The 12742-nt window shown below is 34.7% G+C and overlaps 1 protein-coding gene across 2 annotated transcripts in view; it reads left to right on the top strand.

The window, feature by feature from the left end:
- The window catches only part of ADGRA3 (adhesion G protein-coupled receptor A3), a 127945-nt gene that overhangs the window by 94241 nt on the left and 20962 nt on the right, over window positions 1-12742 (top strand). For both annotated transcript variants that reach the window (XM_002814636.4, XM_063723340.1), the window contains 3 exons: window positions 165-368; window positions 7440-7653; window positions 7865-8073. In XM_002814636.4, the coding sequence (XP_002814682.4) occupies window positions 165-368; window positions 7440-7653; window positions 7865-8073 (627 nt within the window). The remainder of the gene's footprint in view (window positions 1-164; window positions 369-7439; window positions 7654-7864; window positions 8074-12742) is intronic.

The raw sequence follows: 12742 nt of genomic DNA, 5'->3' as shown, positions 1-12742 counted from the left end.
TTTTTTTTTATTCTGCCAGTTACCTACACAGTGATTTTGTTTAGGAAGAACCTGGGCTTTCTGGTTTGGCTAATGCATAGTGTTTTGTGTTTGAAAAGTCTTTGAAAGTGCTTTTCCTTTGTACTATAAATCGTTCATAACTCCTGTTTGATTGACTTTTCAAGTATTCACCCAATATTGCTCTGGAAGCTTATGTCATCAAGTCTACTGGCTTCACGGGGATGACCTGTACCGTGTTCCAGAAAGTGGCAGCCTCTGATCGTACAGGACTTTCGGATTATGGGAGGCGGGATCCAGATGGAAACCTGGATAAGCAGCTGAGCTTTAAGTGCAATGTTTCAAATACATTTTCGAGTCTGGCACTAAAGGTATGTTACATTCTGCAATCATTTAAGACTATTTACAGTTAAATTAGAATGCTCCAAATGTTCTGCTTTGCAAAATAACCTTATTAAAAGATTTTTTTTTTCAGGGAGATAGGTATTATTGCTTTTGCTACTGTTTTAAAGAAAACTCTAACCAGGAAGAACTGCATTACGACTTTCATGGGCCCTAGGCATTTTTGCCTTTGATTCCCTTTCTCTACATAAAAATATCAGAAATTACATTTTATAACTGCAATGGTATAAATGCAAATATACTAATGTTACATGTTAAAAAATTTTATTTGACTTAAAAGTTTATTTATTTGTTTTTTTTGCTCCTGATTTTAAGACAATAAGATGTTTTCATGGGCCCCTAAAAGTATCATGAGCCTTTGGCACTGTGCTTGCCAAGCCTAGTGGAGAAGTCAACCCTGAGACCAGGTGTTTAATCAAGCAAGCTGTATATCAAAATTTTTGGCAGAAAACACAAATATGTCATATATCTTTTTTTAAAAAAAGTGTTTCATTGAAGCAAGCAAAATGAAAGCATTTTTACCGATTTTTAAAATTGGTGGTTTAGATATATTTGACTACACTGTATTGAAGCAAATAGAGGAGGCACAACTCCAGCACCCTAATGGAACCACATTTTTTTCACTTAGCTTTCTGTGGGCATGTGTAATTATATTCTCTGCGGTTTTTAATCTCACAGTACTTTATTTCTGTCTTGTCCCTCAATAATATCACAAACAATATTCCAGTCATTTTAATGGCTGCATAATAACTGATCCAACAGGTGTTAGGTGTTCTGGTTTAGTGTGAGCACTCAATAAATATTGAATGAGTGAACGAATTAGTGTATTTTTGTATACTTTTTCTTGGTGACCACCATTAAAGAGAGCCAATTTGCTAAATTTAGAAAATCCCAACTGCCCAAGAAAATCTCAACTAGGTCGAAATGTCTGATAATAATATATTTACTTGATACCCTGTACTCAGAGGAAAATTGGCAAGATATGCCTGTTAATATTGGCGCTAAGAGAGTATTTGATGCACTGTGCCACACTCCTTTGGACCTGCTCAACTTTCCTTATTGTGTCTTATATTGGGAAAAAACAAAACAAAACAAAAAAACCACAGACATACTATAAAAGACTAGAAACAGCAACACAGAGAAGCCCATGAGAGAAAGGTGTATTTTTTGAGGAATACTTAAAATTGATGAACACTTCTGTCTTAGATGATCACAGTTGGTAGAAAGGGATTAAAAATGATGAAACCCTACATTTCATCAATTTCACAACCTACCCCTCTGGGTAAGGAGAGTTTCTACTTGCTAAAGTAGAAGGCTCTAGATGGACACTCAGATTTGTCAGTTTCATGCTATTCGATCCTTTTAAGATCATCCTGTGGCCAGAGAGCAAGGACACATTACACTATTATTCGTGCTTCATAGGTGGACATGATTAAACTGAATGAAAAAGGAACATATCCCTCATGACAGAAAATTAGTTAAAAATTCTAATGTTAATGGCATAAAATGTGCTTAAGCTTTAGCACTTGAACAGAAAACTTAACTTTATATTTTATACTAGGGCAGTTTTTGCCCTTTCTTTGCATCCTTTTTTTTTTTAATCCCTTGAATATACTAACTAGAAAACCTGAACATCCAGAAACTGATTGCACTGCCTTTAAATGGGAGCATATGCTGGTATGTGAAATTAAACCCATGAAGAGGCAGTCATTACTTAGCAGTAGGTGCCTCCTTGATTTGCTTCCTGCATATTTCAGAATCTCTGTCCTTCCCTCTATACTCCCTCCTCAGCCTGCTTCGGACTCCCATCCTGTATTGCACAAACCGTGGTAACTTCCTAGTTAGTCTCTGTGTCTCTAGGCTGTCTCTTCAGCTAACATGTATCAGTACAACGGTGCCACTTAGTAAAATATTGAAATACTTCCTTACTATTTAGCAAATAGCTGCTGTCCCAGTTCTCTGAGTGCTTCCTCAGCCCTCCTGCTTCTTCTGTTGGGAACACCACCCAGACCTCTCTTTTCACCATTTCACACCTGAAGGCCTGGCGCCTGCAAAACAGGAGGCCTCTGGGAGCCTTCCCTTCTGTGCAGGCTGTTCTGATTGTCAATGCCTCTGCCATTTCAGGTTGTTAATGTTGTGAGCATTCTACCTGGATCCTCCCCGAATGGAAATTGACCTTGTGCACCCCTTCATAAATGTCTCATGTCTCTCCAGAGACTGTTCAGTAGCTTTATCATTTGACGTCTTCCCTGTCTCCCCACAGTACTTCCCATCTCTCCCTTTAATCCAGCAACAGCAAACTTTCCTTGGTTCCTCTCCCTACTACCTGGTCATTCTCAAGCAGGCTTGTGCTAATTCTCCTACTTGAATCCCTACTCCTCCCCTCCCTTCCCAGCTCCTTGGTGATAACACCCAGCAGAAATGTCACTGCAAGAAATTTTGCCTAATCTCATCCAGTTCTCCACTCCCACCCTTGTCTCCTTTATTTTTCTTCCTCGTTTTTCCCATAATGCCTTGTTCATCTCTCTCTCATTGCCTGTCACACGTGGGAGCCTGAGAACCAAGATGGGTTTCTTGGTTGTCTGAGGGCGAGCCTAATGCTGGAATCATCAGTGACTTCATACCTGGCTTCAGTTGGTCACCAGTTGGTGACAGAGTTGCCTAATACTTGCCTCTTACTGACAGCATCTATCAAATCTCTTCCAATTTTTTGTCAATGAAATGTTTCCTTTCACTGTGGATACCATAACTCAGATATGTTAGCATAACAAAATAGTGTCTGTTTTCAGTAAACTACTTTACTTTTACTGAGGGCTTTGGAAATAAGCTGGTGTTTTGAGTTCAGCTGTAATGTAGCCAAAAAGGAGAAATAATTAGTTCTTTATACTTCACCTGACTAGAATTTAGAAATCAGTTTTTCTTTACACATCCCAGATATCTAGAGCTTCAGTCCAGCTGAAGTCTCTTGAATTTTTCAGGCCAGTCATTATGCATCTTCTTGCTTCCTGCCTTCGTTTTTGCACTTTTCCAGTCCATCCCTGTTTGGTGAAATTCCTGCTATTCTCCCTCTAAAACTGCCTTTGGATTCTTCCTTCTCTTCTTCAGACAGAATTAACCATTGCCTGTTAATCCCGTTGTGCTTTGTTCATTCTTCAGAATAATTATAAGGTGATACAGTGGTGGAGCGAGCTGCAGTGAGAGGCCATATGCTAAGACTGTGGTCTCTCTGTAGCCAGACAGTCTGGGTTCAGGTTCTCTCCCCAACTTAACAGCTGTGCAAATGTGGGCAACTACCTTAACCTTTCTGAATGTCAGTTTCTCGGCTGTTATGCAGATCATGAAATGGTACTTAACTCGAAGGGTTGTTGAGAGGGTTAAGTGAGGTAAATATGTAGACATTTCACCACAGTGCCTGGCACAGAGTAAGCACTCAGTAAGTATTAGCTCTTATTGTTTTGTTGCTGTTGTTATCTCTCCTTTGTTAGATTATGAATTTTGGGGGACAGGGACCACAGTGTATTTATTGCATTATATGTCTCCAGGCTCTGCATAGTTCCAAGCCCAGAGTAACTAAACATTCAATAAATGTTGAATAAAATTAACAGCCAAACTTAATTAGCAAACAAAGTCAGTTAAAAAATTAATTCTAAAGTCAAATGTAATTGCTGTTAATCTTCAGTGAGAAACTCAAAAGGTGGTATGCAGTTAATAATTATATACAAGAAAATAATTAGGAGATATAGCATCTGTCTGTTTAAAGTCAAGTAAGTGGTCAAGAAAACATAGATAAATTAGTATTTTATTGTTTCGAATCAGATGTTTCTTTGGCTCATTCTGATTTTCATGTTAGAATTCTGTAGATTTTAACCTATAAAGATTTCTGAACATTTTATTAACTTCATAGTGGAGGAAGTCCAGATTTTTTGATAAGGAAAGATGTTACGATCTAGTGAAAATATTTGAGTTAACCTCCATTATGCTTATCATTTTCCTTTTAGCTTAATGTCATTGTAAATAGTGAAATATAGATGAATTTAGCAAAAAAAAAAAAAGCAGCTGTGTGGTAACAATCATTTCATGTGTGTTCGTATTTCATCAATTTTTAATGTTAAAATGAACACTGAAACTGAATGGTAGAAGTCAAAACATGATGACGTTCTAGATTATTCTTGGCAATTTAGTTAGGGCATTTCCTCTGCCCCAGTCCCCAGATAACCATCTTCCATGGTGCTGCAGTAACAACAGTAAAAAATACCACCGACAGTTCCCTAGCCTTTTGTGCTTGACATGGTCATGATTCCATCTGGTCTTCACAACCATTTGTTTACAAAGATGATTAGCTGTGTTTGACAGATGAGACTCAGAGAGGTTAAACAAAGTTGTGCAGTGTTAACCAGCTGCTGAGTGGTGAGGCTGGAACCCAAATCCTTTCTTATTTCAGATCTCATGTTCTCTACTTGGTGTATGATTTTTCAATAGTAAATATTGGAAACCGAAAACTTGTTTTTCCCAAAGGATTTTAAGAGGGAGTTTTCTACTTTATTACCTCTCATTCGTGTGTTCGTTATCTTTTTCCATTGCTGTAATCCATATATTTTAAAATAAATGTATGGTTAAATGAACTCACAAACTTCGTGCTTGCCATCCTCAGGCCAGGTGGAAGAAGGTATAATCATGATAAATGCACCAAATTAAGTAAATGTTTTGTGGTGACTAATAGATTTACAATCTTTCTGTAAATAATGATCAACATTTCTTTTAAAGAAATTAAATACACAAGTATTCCATTGTTACTATAAAAATCTAAATATTATTGATACGGCTGAAGTTTGCCTTATTGGCACCCCTAGGCCACTCTCTACATCCCAGGGAACCTGCAGTTATTATTTAGTAATGTTTGTATTGGACTTGGAAGGATATTTTAGAAGCCTTAAATATGTAACAGCCATGAGTATATAGCTCTGGTCACCCAGTAATATGTCCATACTCCTGGTTTTTTGTACATTTTTTTTTTTAAATTGGTTCTACAGATTTAAACTTGTGTAGGAGACCTTTTCTAACTTCTAGAAAGTATAGATGTTATTCCCTATTTTAACTTTCTTTTAAAAAATTTAAGTGATTTCTTTTAAATCAATTTGATTTATCATTACTAATACTTCCCCAAAGAGCTATGCTTTGTTTTCAAGTCATTTTGTGTGTATAACAATATTATTTTATGAATTTTATACTATTTGAGTTTTAATAAATGTGCATTATGTAATACTTTATCACGATTTGGAACTTTTAACTAATCTGTTTTCTCTCTTTGCATGTGTCATTATGTACTTAGGAGAAATTTGTGTACTTAATAGAAATCTAGATTAGTGAATAAATTTATAATTTTTTTCACATTAGATTATATTTGTGAGTGAGAATAGCCAGAACCTTTTTATGCATCTTCTCAAACAAAATATTTCTGCTAAATATTTTCTTGGCATCTTCAATTTAAAAGTAATATACAAACTTCTAAAATATTTACATTGAAAAGATATTTATGGGTATCTGCTGTGATCTAACATTGTTAATTCTAAAGTCAATCATTTGCTTAAGTAGAATTGTTTTTAAAATAAACATGCCATACAGACATTGTTCATTTCATAAACAGTGGGCTATTTTGATCAAATGCAAGTGCTAGGAACTATTAACCTAGAGGTTTCAAAAAGTGAGTGAGATTGACTGCACCCCAAATCCTCATACTCTGGTTTGAGGAGCAGACAGTGAGCTACACCATGGGGCTGCAAGTGTGTGTCATGACTAATGTGTGCAGAGTGTTGTGTGAGTCCAGAAGAGGGAACAGCTAATCTGGAGATGCAATATACTGAGGAGATGTAATTAACTGTCCAAAAAAGCCCTATTTCAAGGACTCTGTATAAAGTCTTCCCCCTGGCTGCCAACGTTTTTCATTCTAATCCACTTTCCGTTACACCAATTCAAAAGTTTGTGAGACAAAAGAATAGTGGAGCATTTCAGGTAGAGATGCTGGTCTGTGCAGTGAGCATGGTGGCATAAAAAGAATATAGGAGAACTTAAATTGATAACTCAGTGTAGCTGTGTGTTAGGTTGTGCTATAGGAACATTCAGGGGATACATCTGAGCAATAGATTTTCATCAAATTATATGGTGAACTTAGGATTTGGGCTTAGTATTATTTGAACATTGCAGAACCAAGGTGTTATTTAAACTGGAATAACATGGTTCGATTTGTTTCTTAAGGGGAAATTCTGGTGAATATGGAATTAGAAGAAGAGAGGTTAGAGGCCAAGATAAAGATTGTATAATAAATTTTTTAACTATGGAATGTTTTTAGATGGTTAATTGTTCACTTCTTTGGTATATATATTTTTTTACTGAATGCTGAATAATTTATTATTTAAAAATCCTCAATGAAGAAATCTGAAAAACATTCAGTGATCAGTCAGGATTTTCAGTTGTTCCTATGTGTTATTTTTTTTTTTCTAAATGTGTTTCCTAGTCTCAAGGAAATTTCTGCTAAGTGTACTGAATCTAAACCTCTATTATGTTTGTATAATTTCATTCTTTTGTTATGTGGCAGTTTGAATTCATCATAAATCACCTTAAAGTTCCATAAGCCCAAATTAATTATACTCACATTTGTGATATGCTACATTTATGCTTCTTTATCATATTTTATCATTGTAAAATTGATACAGCCTGATCATTGAGATCCTTGATCTGTTTAATGCTATCTACTTCAACATATAATATCATGGGAAAATTAACTTTGTAATTTGAAACACTTTTCTTGTTTACTTATTTAACTCTTTAAAGTTTGCATTTCTGTTTTATACTTCTTTTAATCTATGTTATGTGGTGTTGACATTTTGCTTGACTGATTTTTTTTAACTATTAAATTTTGCATATACAATTTAAAAAATGAAGTCAACCTAATTATACCACTTTTGTAACTATCTGACATATTTTTTTCTGGTTTCTATGTACTAATGTAGTGAGCTTTTTTTTATGTATATATATTTTTTCAGAATACTATTGTGGAGGCTTCTATTCAGCTTCCTCCTTCCCTTTTCTCACCAAAGCAAAAAAGAGAACTCAGGCCAACTGATGACTCTCTTTACAAGCTTCAACTCATTGCATTCCGCAATGGAAAGCTTTTTCCAGCCACTGGAAATTCAACAAATTTGGCTGATGATGGAAAACGACGTACTGTGGTTACCCCTGTGATTCTCACCAAAATAGGTTTGTATTTGGCATATGTTATCCTGTAGTCAGTGGACAATGAGGCCTTGCAGTTGACTGTTCCTAAAAATGCTTATTTTAGTGTTTTCTCGTTTTAATGAGTCACTAGCGAAAAAAGATCTTGCAGAGTACCCATTACTGTAGAAGTTGACATTTGTTAATTGTTTATGAAGTTTGTTTCAGAAATATTTTTATTTCCCATTTTCTCCAGATGGTGTGAATGTAGATACCCACCACATCCCTGTTAATGTGACACTGCGTCGAATTGCACATGGAGCAGATGCTGTTGCAGCCCGGTGGGATTTCGATTTGCTGAACGGACAAGGAGGCTGGAAGTCAGATGGGTGCCATATACTCTATTCAGATGAAAATATCACTACGATTCAGTGCTACTCCCTTAGTAACTATGCAGTTTTAATGGTATGGCAGTTGTTAACTTTATGCATAAACACTATTCTAAATTTTTGCTATGCATAATTAAGCTCAAATGAAGTGTTTTGTTTTGTTTTGTTTTGTTTTACTTTTAACATAATTTGCTCCCTTTGATTATATGAGATGATAGGAGTTCTAATTTTGATTTTAAAGGGAAATTAAGTTACTACCAAGTGAAATGTATGGGATTGAGTTTGGTATATAGGAATTTTAAATCAACTTTCTAAGTCAATCAGTTCAGTTAGTCCTTGACCTTAAAACTTGGACAGACTGTTGATACAGTCAGATTCCCTCTGCCCAGAAAGAGTGATTTCATTTGCCGAAGGATACACAGTGAGTAGCGAAAGAACATTTTCCTACTTTGCAATCTAGCGCTGTTTCCCACTACATGTCGTAATTGTTAGACTCTATTTGAATTTAGAATTAATCATGATAATTTCATTTTTGTCATTGCAAGTGACAGTATTGACACAAAGAATGTCTTTTCAGTTTTAATGCCATTCTAGTGTTGTTTTCTGCTATTTGCCATTGTTAACACTTATTACAGGTTGAGTCTTATCTCTTATCTGAAATGCTTGGGACTAAAAATGTTTTGGATTTTGGATTTTTTCAGATTTTGGAATATTTGCATTATACTTACCAGTTCATCATTCCTAATCCAAAAATCTGAAATCCTCCAAGGAGTATTTTCTTTGAAAAGTTTTAGATTTTGGAGCATTTTGGATTTAGGATTCTCGGGTTAGGGATACTCAACCTGTAATTTTTTGGGAGTAAAATAACAGTTGTTAATGTACAGGAGCAAGTGTTTTTATTAATGAGGTCTTTAAATGAATCTGACTCCTGAGCAGATAATTATGAAATAAACCATGCTAGTTCTTATTTTATATTGTGATTATTATAAATACTGACATCATGGAGTATGTTTACAGTGTAGTGGAAGGAATTACTGATGAGTGTGAAAGACATTTCCCAGAAATGGTTTGAGGTTACTCTGGGTGTGAGGAACTTCTATGTTATTTCTGATTCCAGCTGTAAATCTATTTTCTAGAAAATGTTTTATCAAAGTGCTAAATACCTTGAAACATGATATATTTTATATTTCATGAATTTTTCTTTTCTTAAAAAAATAGCATTTAGCACTAGAAATGATCTTGAAGTAAGCCTGGATTATAAATAATTTTCTTTGACTCTTATGTGTTTTTATTTATTTATTTATTTATTTTTTCAATTCAACTTATACCTTACCTGGTAAACAGGTCAAGCAAGCAGAAAGGTGAATAGATTATTTATCAGAGTAAAGGGATTATCTTTTCGTTGACATAATTGAGCATTTTATACAAGTGCAAGCAACATATTTAAACATGTATGTTTATAGACTCGGCTATATTTGTATATTTGTATATATAAAGGCCCTTTATTCAATTGGGATTAACTTTAGTGTTGACAGTTTATGATTCTGATTCTCTTTGTAAATGGAAGATGTCTTGATTTCTGTAAGCATGAGTCTGGTTTCTGTAAGTTCACATTTTATTATTGTGTAGTCACCTTTTATTTATTTTTTATTTTTTTGAGACAGTCTCACTCCGGTTGCCCAGGCTGGAGTGCAGTGGTGCAATCTCGCCTCACTGCAGCCTCTACCTCCCAGGCTCAGGTGATTCTCTTACCTTAGCCTCCTGAGTAGCTGGGATTACAGGCAGGCACCACGATGCCTGGCTAATTTTTGTATTTTTAGTAGAGACTGGGTTTCGCCATGTTTCCCAGGCTGGTCTTGATCTCCTGGACTCAAGTGATCCGCCTGCCTCAAGCTCGGAAAGTGCTGGGATTACAGGCATGAGCCACTGCCACCTTTTAAATTAAAGCATGAAGCGTTAAAGTATGTGGCATTTTCTCTTCCATTTTGAAAGTGTTTTTCTCATTCAGATTTTGAGTATAAAATAAACTGTGATGTACTGATGAGAAATAATATTCAACATTGTCAGAAATTTATATAATAGTTAACAAGAAAAAATTGAGCAAAATAAATGAAACGCAAAATATACACAAAAATGCATTTTATAAGCCTTCGCTATGATATTGCACCATGTGAAACTTTTAGTTTTATTTAATCTAATACCAGTTTAAAGCATCTATCTGTGAATTTCCTAGCTGTTCTTCAAAACTATTAAATTAGTATAATCCTTTTCTGGAAGGAATAAGCTATTCTTTTATCTTTCAGACTTTTAATCTCTTAAAAAATGTAATACACAATTCTTTAAAGCTAAAATACAGTAGTACTAAGATTTTTTTCTTTTTCAGACTTTTTCCTTTTCTTAAATGTAATTGTGCCATCTAGAGGCAGCAAAGAGAAATGTATTTGAAATTGTTGACAAAATTAAAGTTACTGCATGGGAGTTAGTTGCTAATTAAACATAAAGAAAAAGTTAATGAAATTATACCCACTTTTAGGTAGTTAAAGTTATGTTTAGGATTGAAGAAATTGTTTTTAAAAAATTAGAAAGCAAATTAGAAAGCAGCATCTTTTTTCCTTATATTAAGCTTTTAAAAATTGATAAAATCCTATTTTTCTTGAATATGATCTTAATATATCATTTTATGTAGTAAGTCTAAATTCCTATCTTGGGATATAGTCCGTAAAACTTTCCTTTATCTGATTTTAAGAGTTTTGAATTTTTAAAAAATGCGACATAAAGAATGTACTTGTTCATAAATCTGTGTATACATCCTGCTATACCAATTATTTACTAAGGTCTCACTGGGGGCCAGAAAAAAAATTAAGTGGAAATTAGATTTGCTTGAATGATATGATCTGAAATAGCCAGGTGGGGCAGGAAGATTCACAGGAGCTGGTGTCTGCAGGAAAAAACAAAGAAAGAAAACTGAATAGAAAGTAGGGTTATGATTAGGTTCAAACTATGTAGTACTTAATACTTTAATCACTAGTGGTGAAGATAAGCTAATTTATATACATTGATTCCTCTTTTGTTATTGTGTTCACCTAAAAATATGAAACTAGAGAGCATTCATTAATTTTCTTTTTCTAGTGATTCTTTTACATTTGTTTATATAAAACATGCTGAATACCATCTTAATGTGTCATTTTATAGATTAAAATGGTATTCAAAGCAACTTTGATATCATTTACTCTATAATTGAACATAAATGCTAGTGATGTTTTTGTTTAAATAATTTTAAAATAAGTACTATACTCACATGGATGTAATGTTTTATTTATTTCTACACATTAAAATACAGTGAAAGCTGGAAGTCCTACCCATCTCTCGCATCACACTGATAAGTAACTACTGTTTGTTTCTTGCATATTGTTGAGGAGACCCTCGTGTTTATGGAAACAAAAATGAATATATGTTTCTATTTTTTTGCATTTTTGCACAAAGGTTGCATGCTACACACACTGTTCTAAACCGTGCTTTTTTCTATAGAGCAACATATCTTAACTATGATGGTGATGATGTGTCTTAAAGAGGAGGATGGTGATGGTGGTAGTGGTGGCCAATCTTTATTGAGTACTTATGTGTCAGCCATTCCTCTGATGTCTTTATATACATTCAGTTACTCAGCTCTTATAACAGCCTCATGACATATAGTACTGTCATCACCCCCACTGTACAGATGTGGAAACTGAGGCAGAGAGAGGTTAAATGCCATGCTCACAAAGCTAGTGCTGGTATTGGGATTTGAATTCACAGTCTCATTTTGGAATCTGTGTTAATGATCCCTCTGCTAAGTCTTCTTTCTGAAATCCTCTCAAATCAATATACGAGTTTCCTCATTCTTTCTTATCTCTGATTATTATGTTTCTACCATAATTTATTTAGATATTTCTCTGTTGTGTTTGTTTCTAGTGGTTTGTGCAGTGTCATTTTACACATTTAGTTGAGCATCTGTGAGACAAATTCTCCAAAGTGGAATTGATAATCAAAGGGACCAACTGGTGTTCCTTTTTCATTAAATTGAGGTATTGAGCAAAGTGCACAAATATTGATTATATTTTTACAAAAGAATATATAAGAACAAGATTTGTACTAGAGTGCTGGACAGTGCTCCTGTGTTTCTCTCTAGTCAGTTCCTGCCACCATCTCCAGGTACCACCCTTTTGATGTCTCTCACCATAAGTTTGGCCTGTTTTTAGACTTTAGTTGTGTAGTATGTACACTTGTGTCTGGTTTCTTTCCTGTCATTACATGGATGGAATTTATCTTCGTTTTTGCATTTAGCTCTTTTCCATTGCTGTGTAGTAGTCCATTGTCTCAATATGCCAAAGTTTGTTCATTTTATCATTGATAGCCATTTCTGTTTCTAGGTTAGGTGTCAAGAAAAAGCTGCTGTGAGTACTCATGTATTGTTTTATGAGGGACATGTACACTCAGGAGTGAAATTGCTAGGTTGCAGGCTTTCCATTTGTTTAGCTTTAGGTAGCTAAAGCCATGCAATTGACCAAAGTGGTTATATTGGTTTATGGTCTCAACAGTAATGAGAGTTCCAGGTGCTCTACATTTTTGCCATGCTTGAAATTGTCAATCTTCCATTTTAGTCTTCTGGTGGTAGTATTGTGATGTATCATTCTAGTTTTAATTTGCATTTCTCTAGTGACCATTGATGATGAGCACTTCTTTAGCTTTTTATTGGCAGTTTGGGT

Source organism: Pongo abelii, chromosome 3 (genome assembly GCF_028885655.2).
Source record: "Pongo abelii isolate AG06213 chromosome 3, NHGRI_mPonAbe1-v2.0_pri, whole genome shotgun sequence".
In the NCBI taxonomy this organism is placed as follows: Eukaryota; Metazoa; Chordata; class Mammalia; order Primates; family Hominidae; genus Pongo; species Pongo abelii.
Note: the sequence above shows the minus strand (reverse complement) of the source record. Positions and strands in the feature narration are given on the sequence as shown.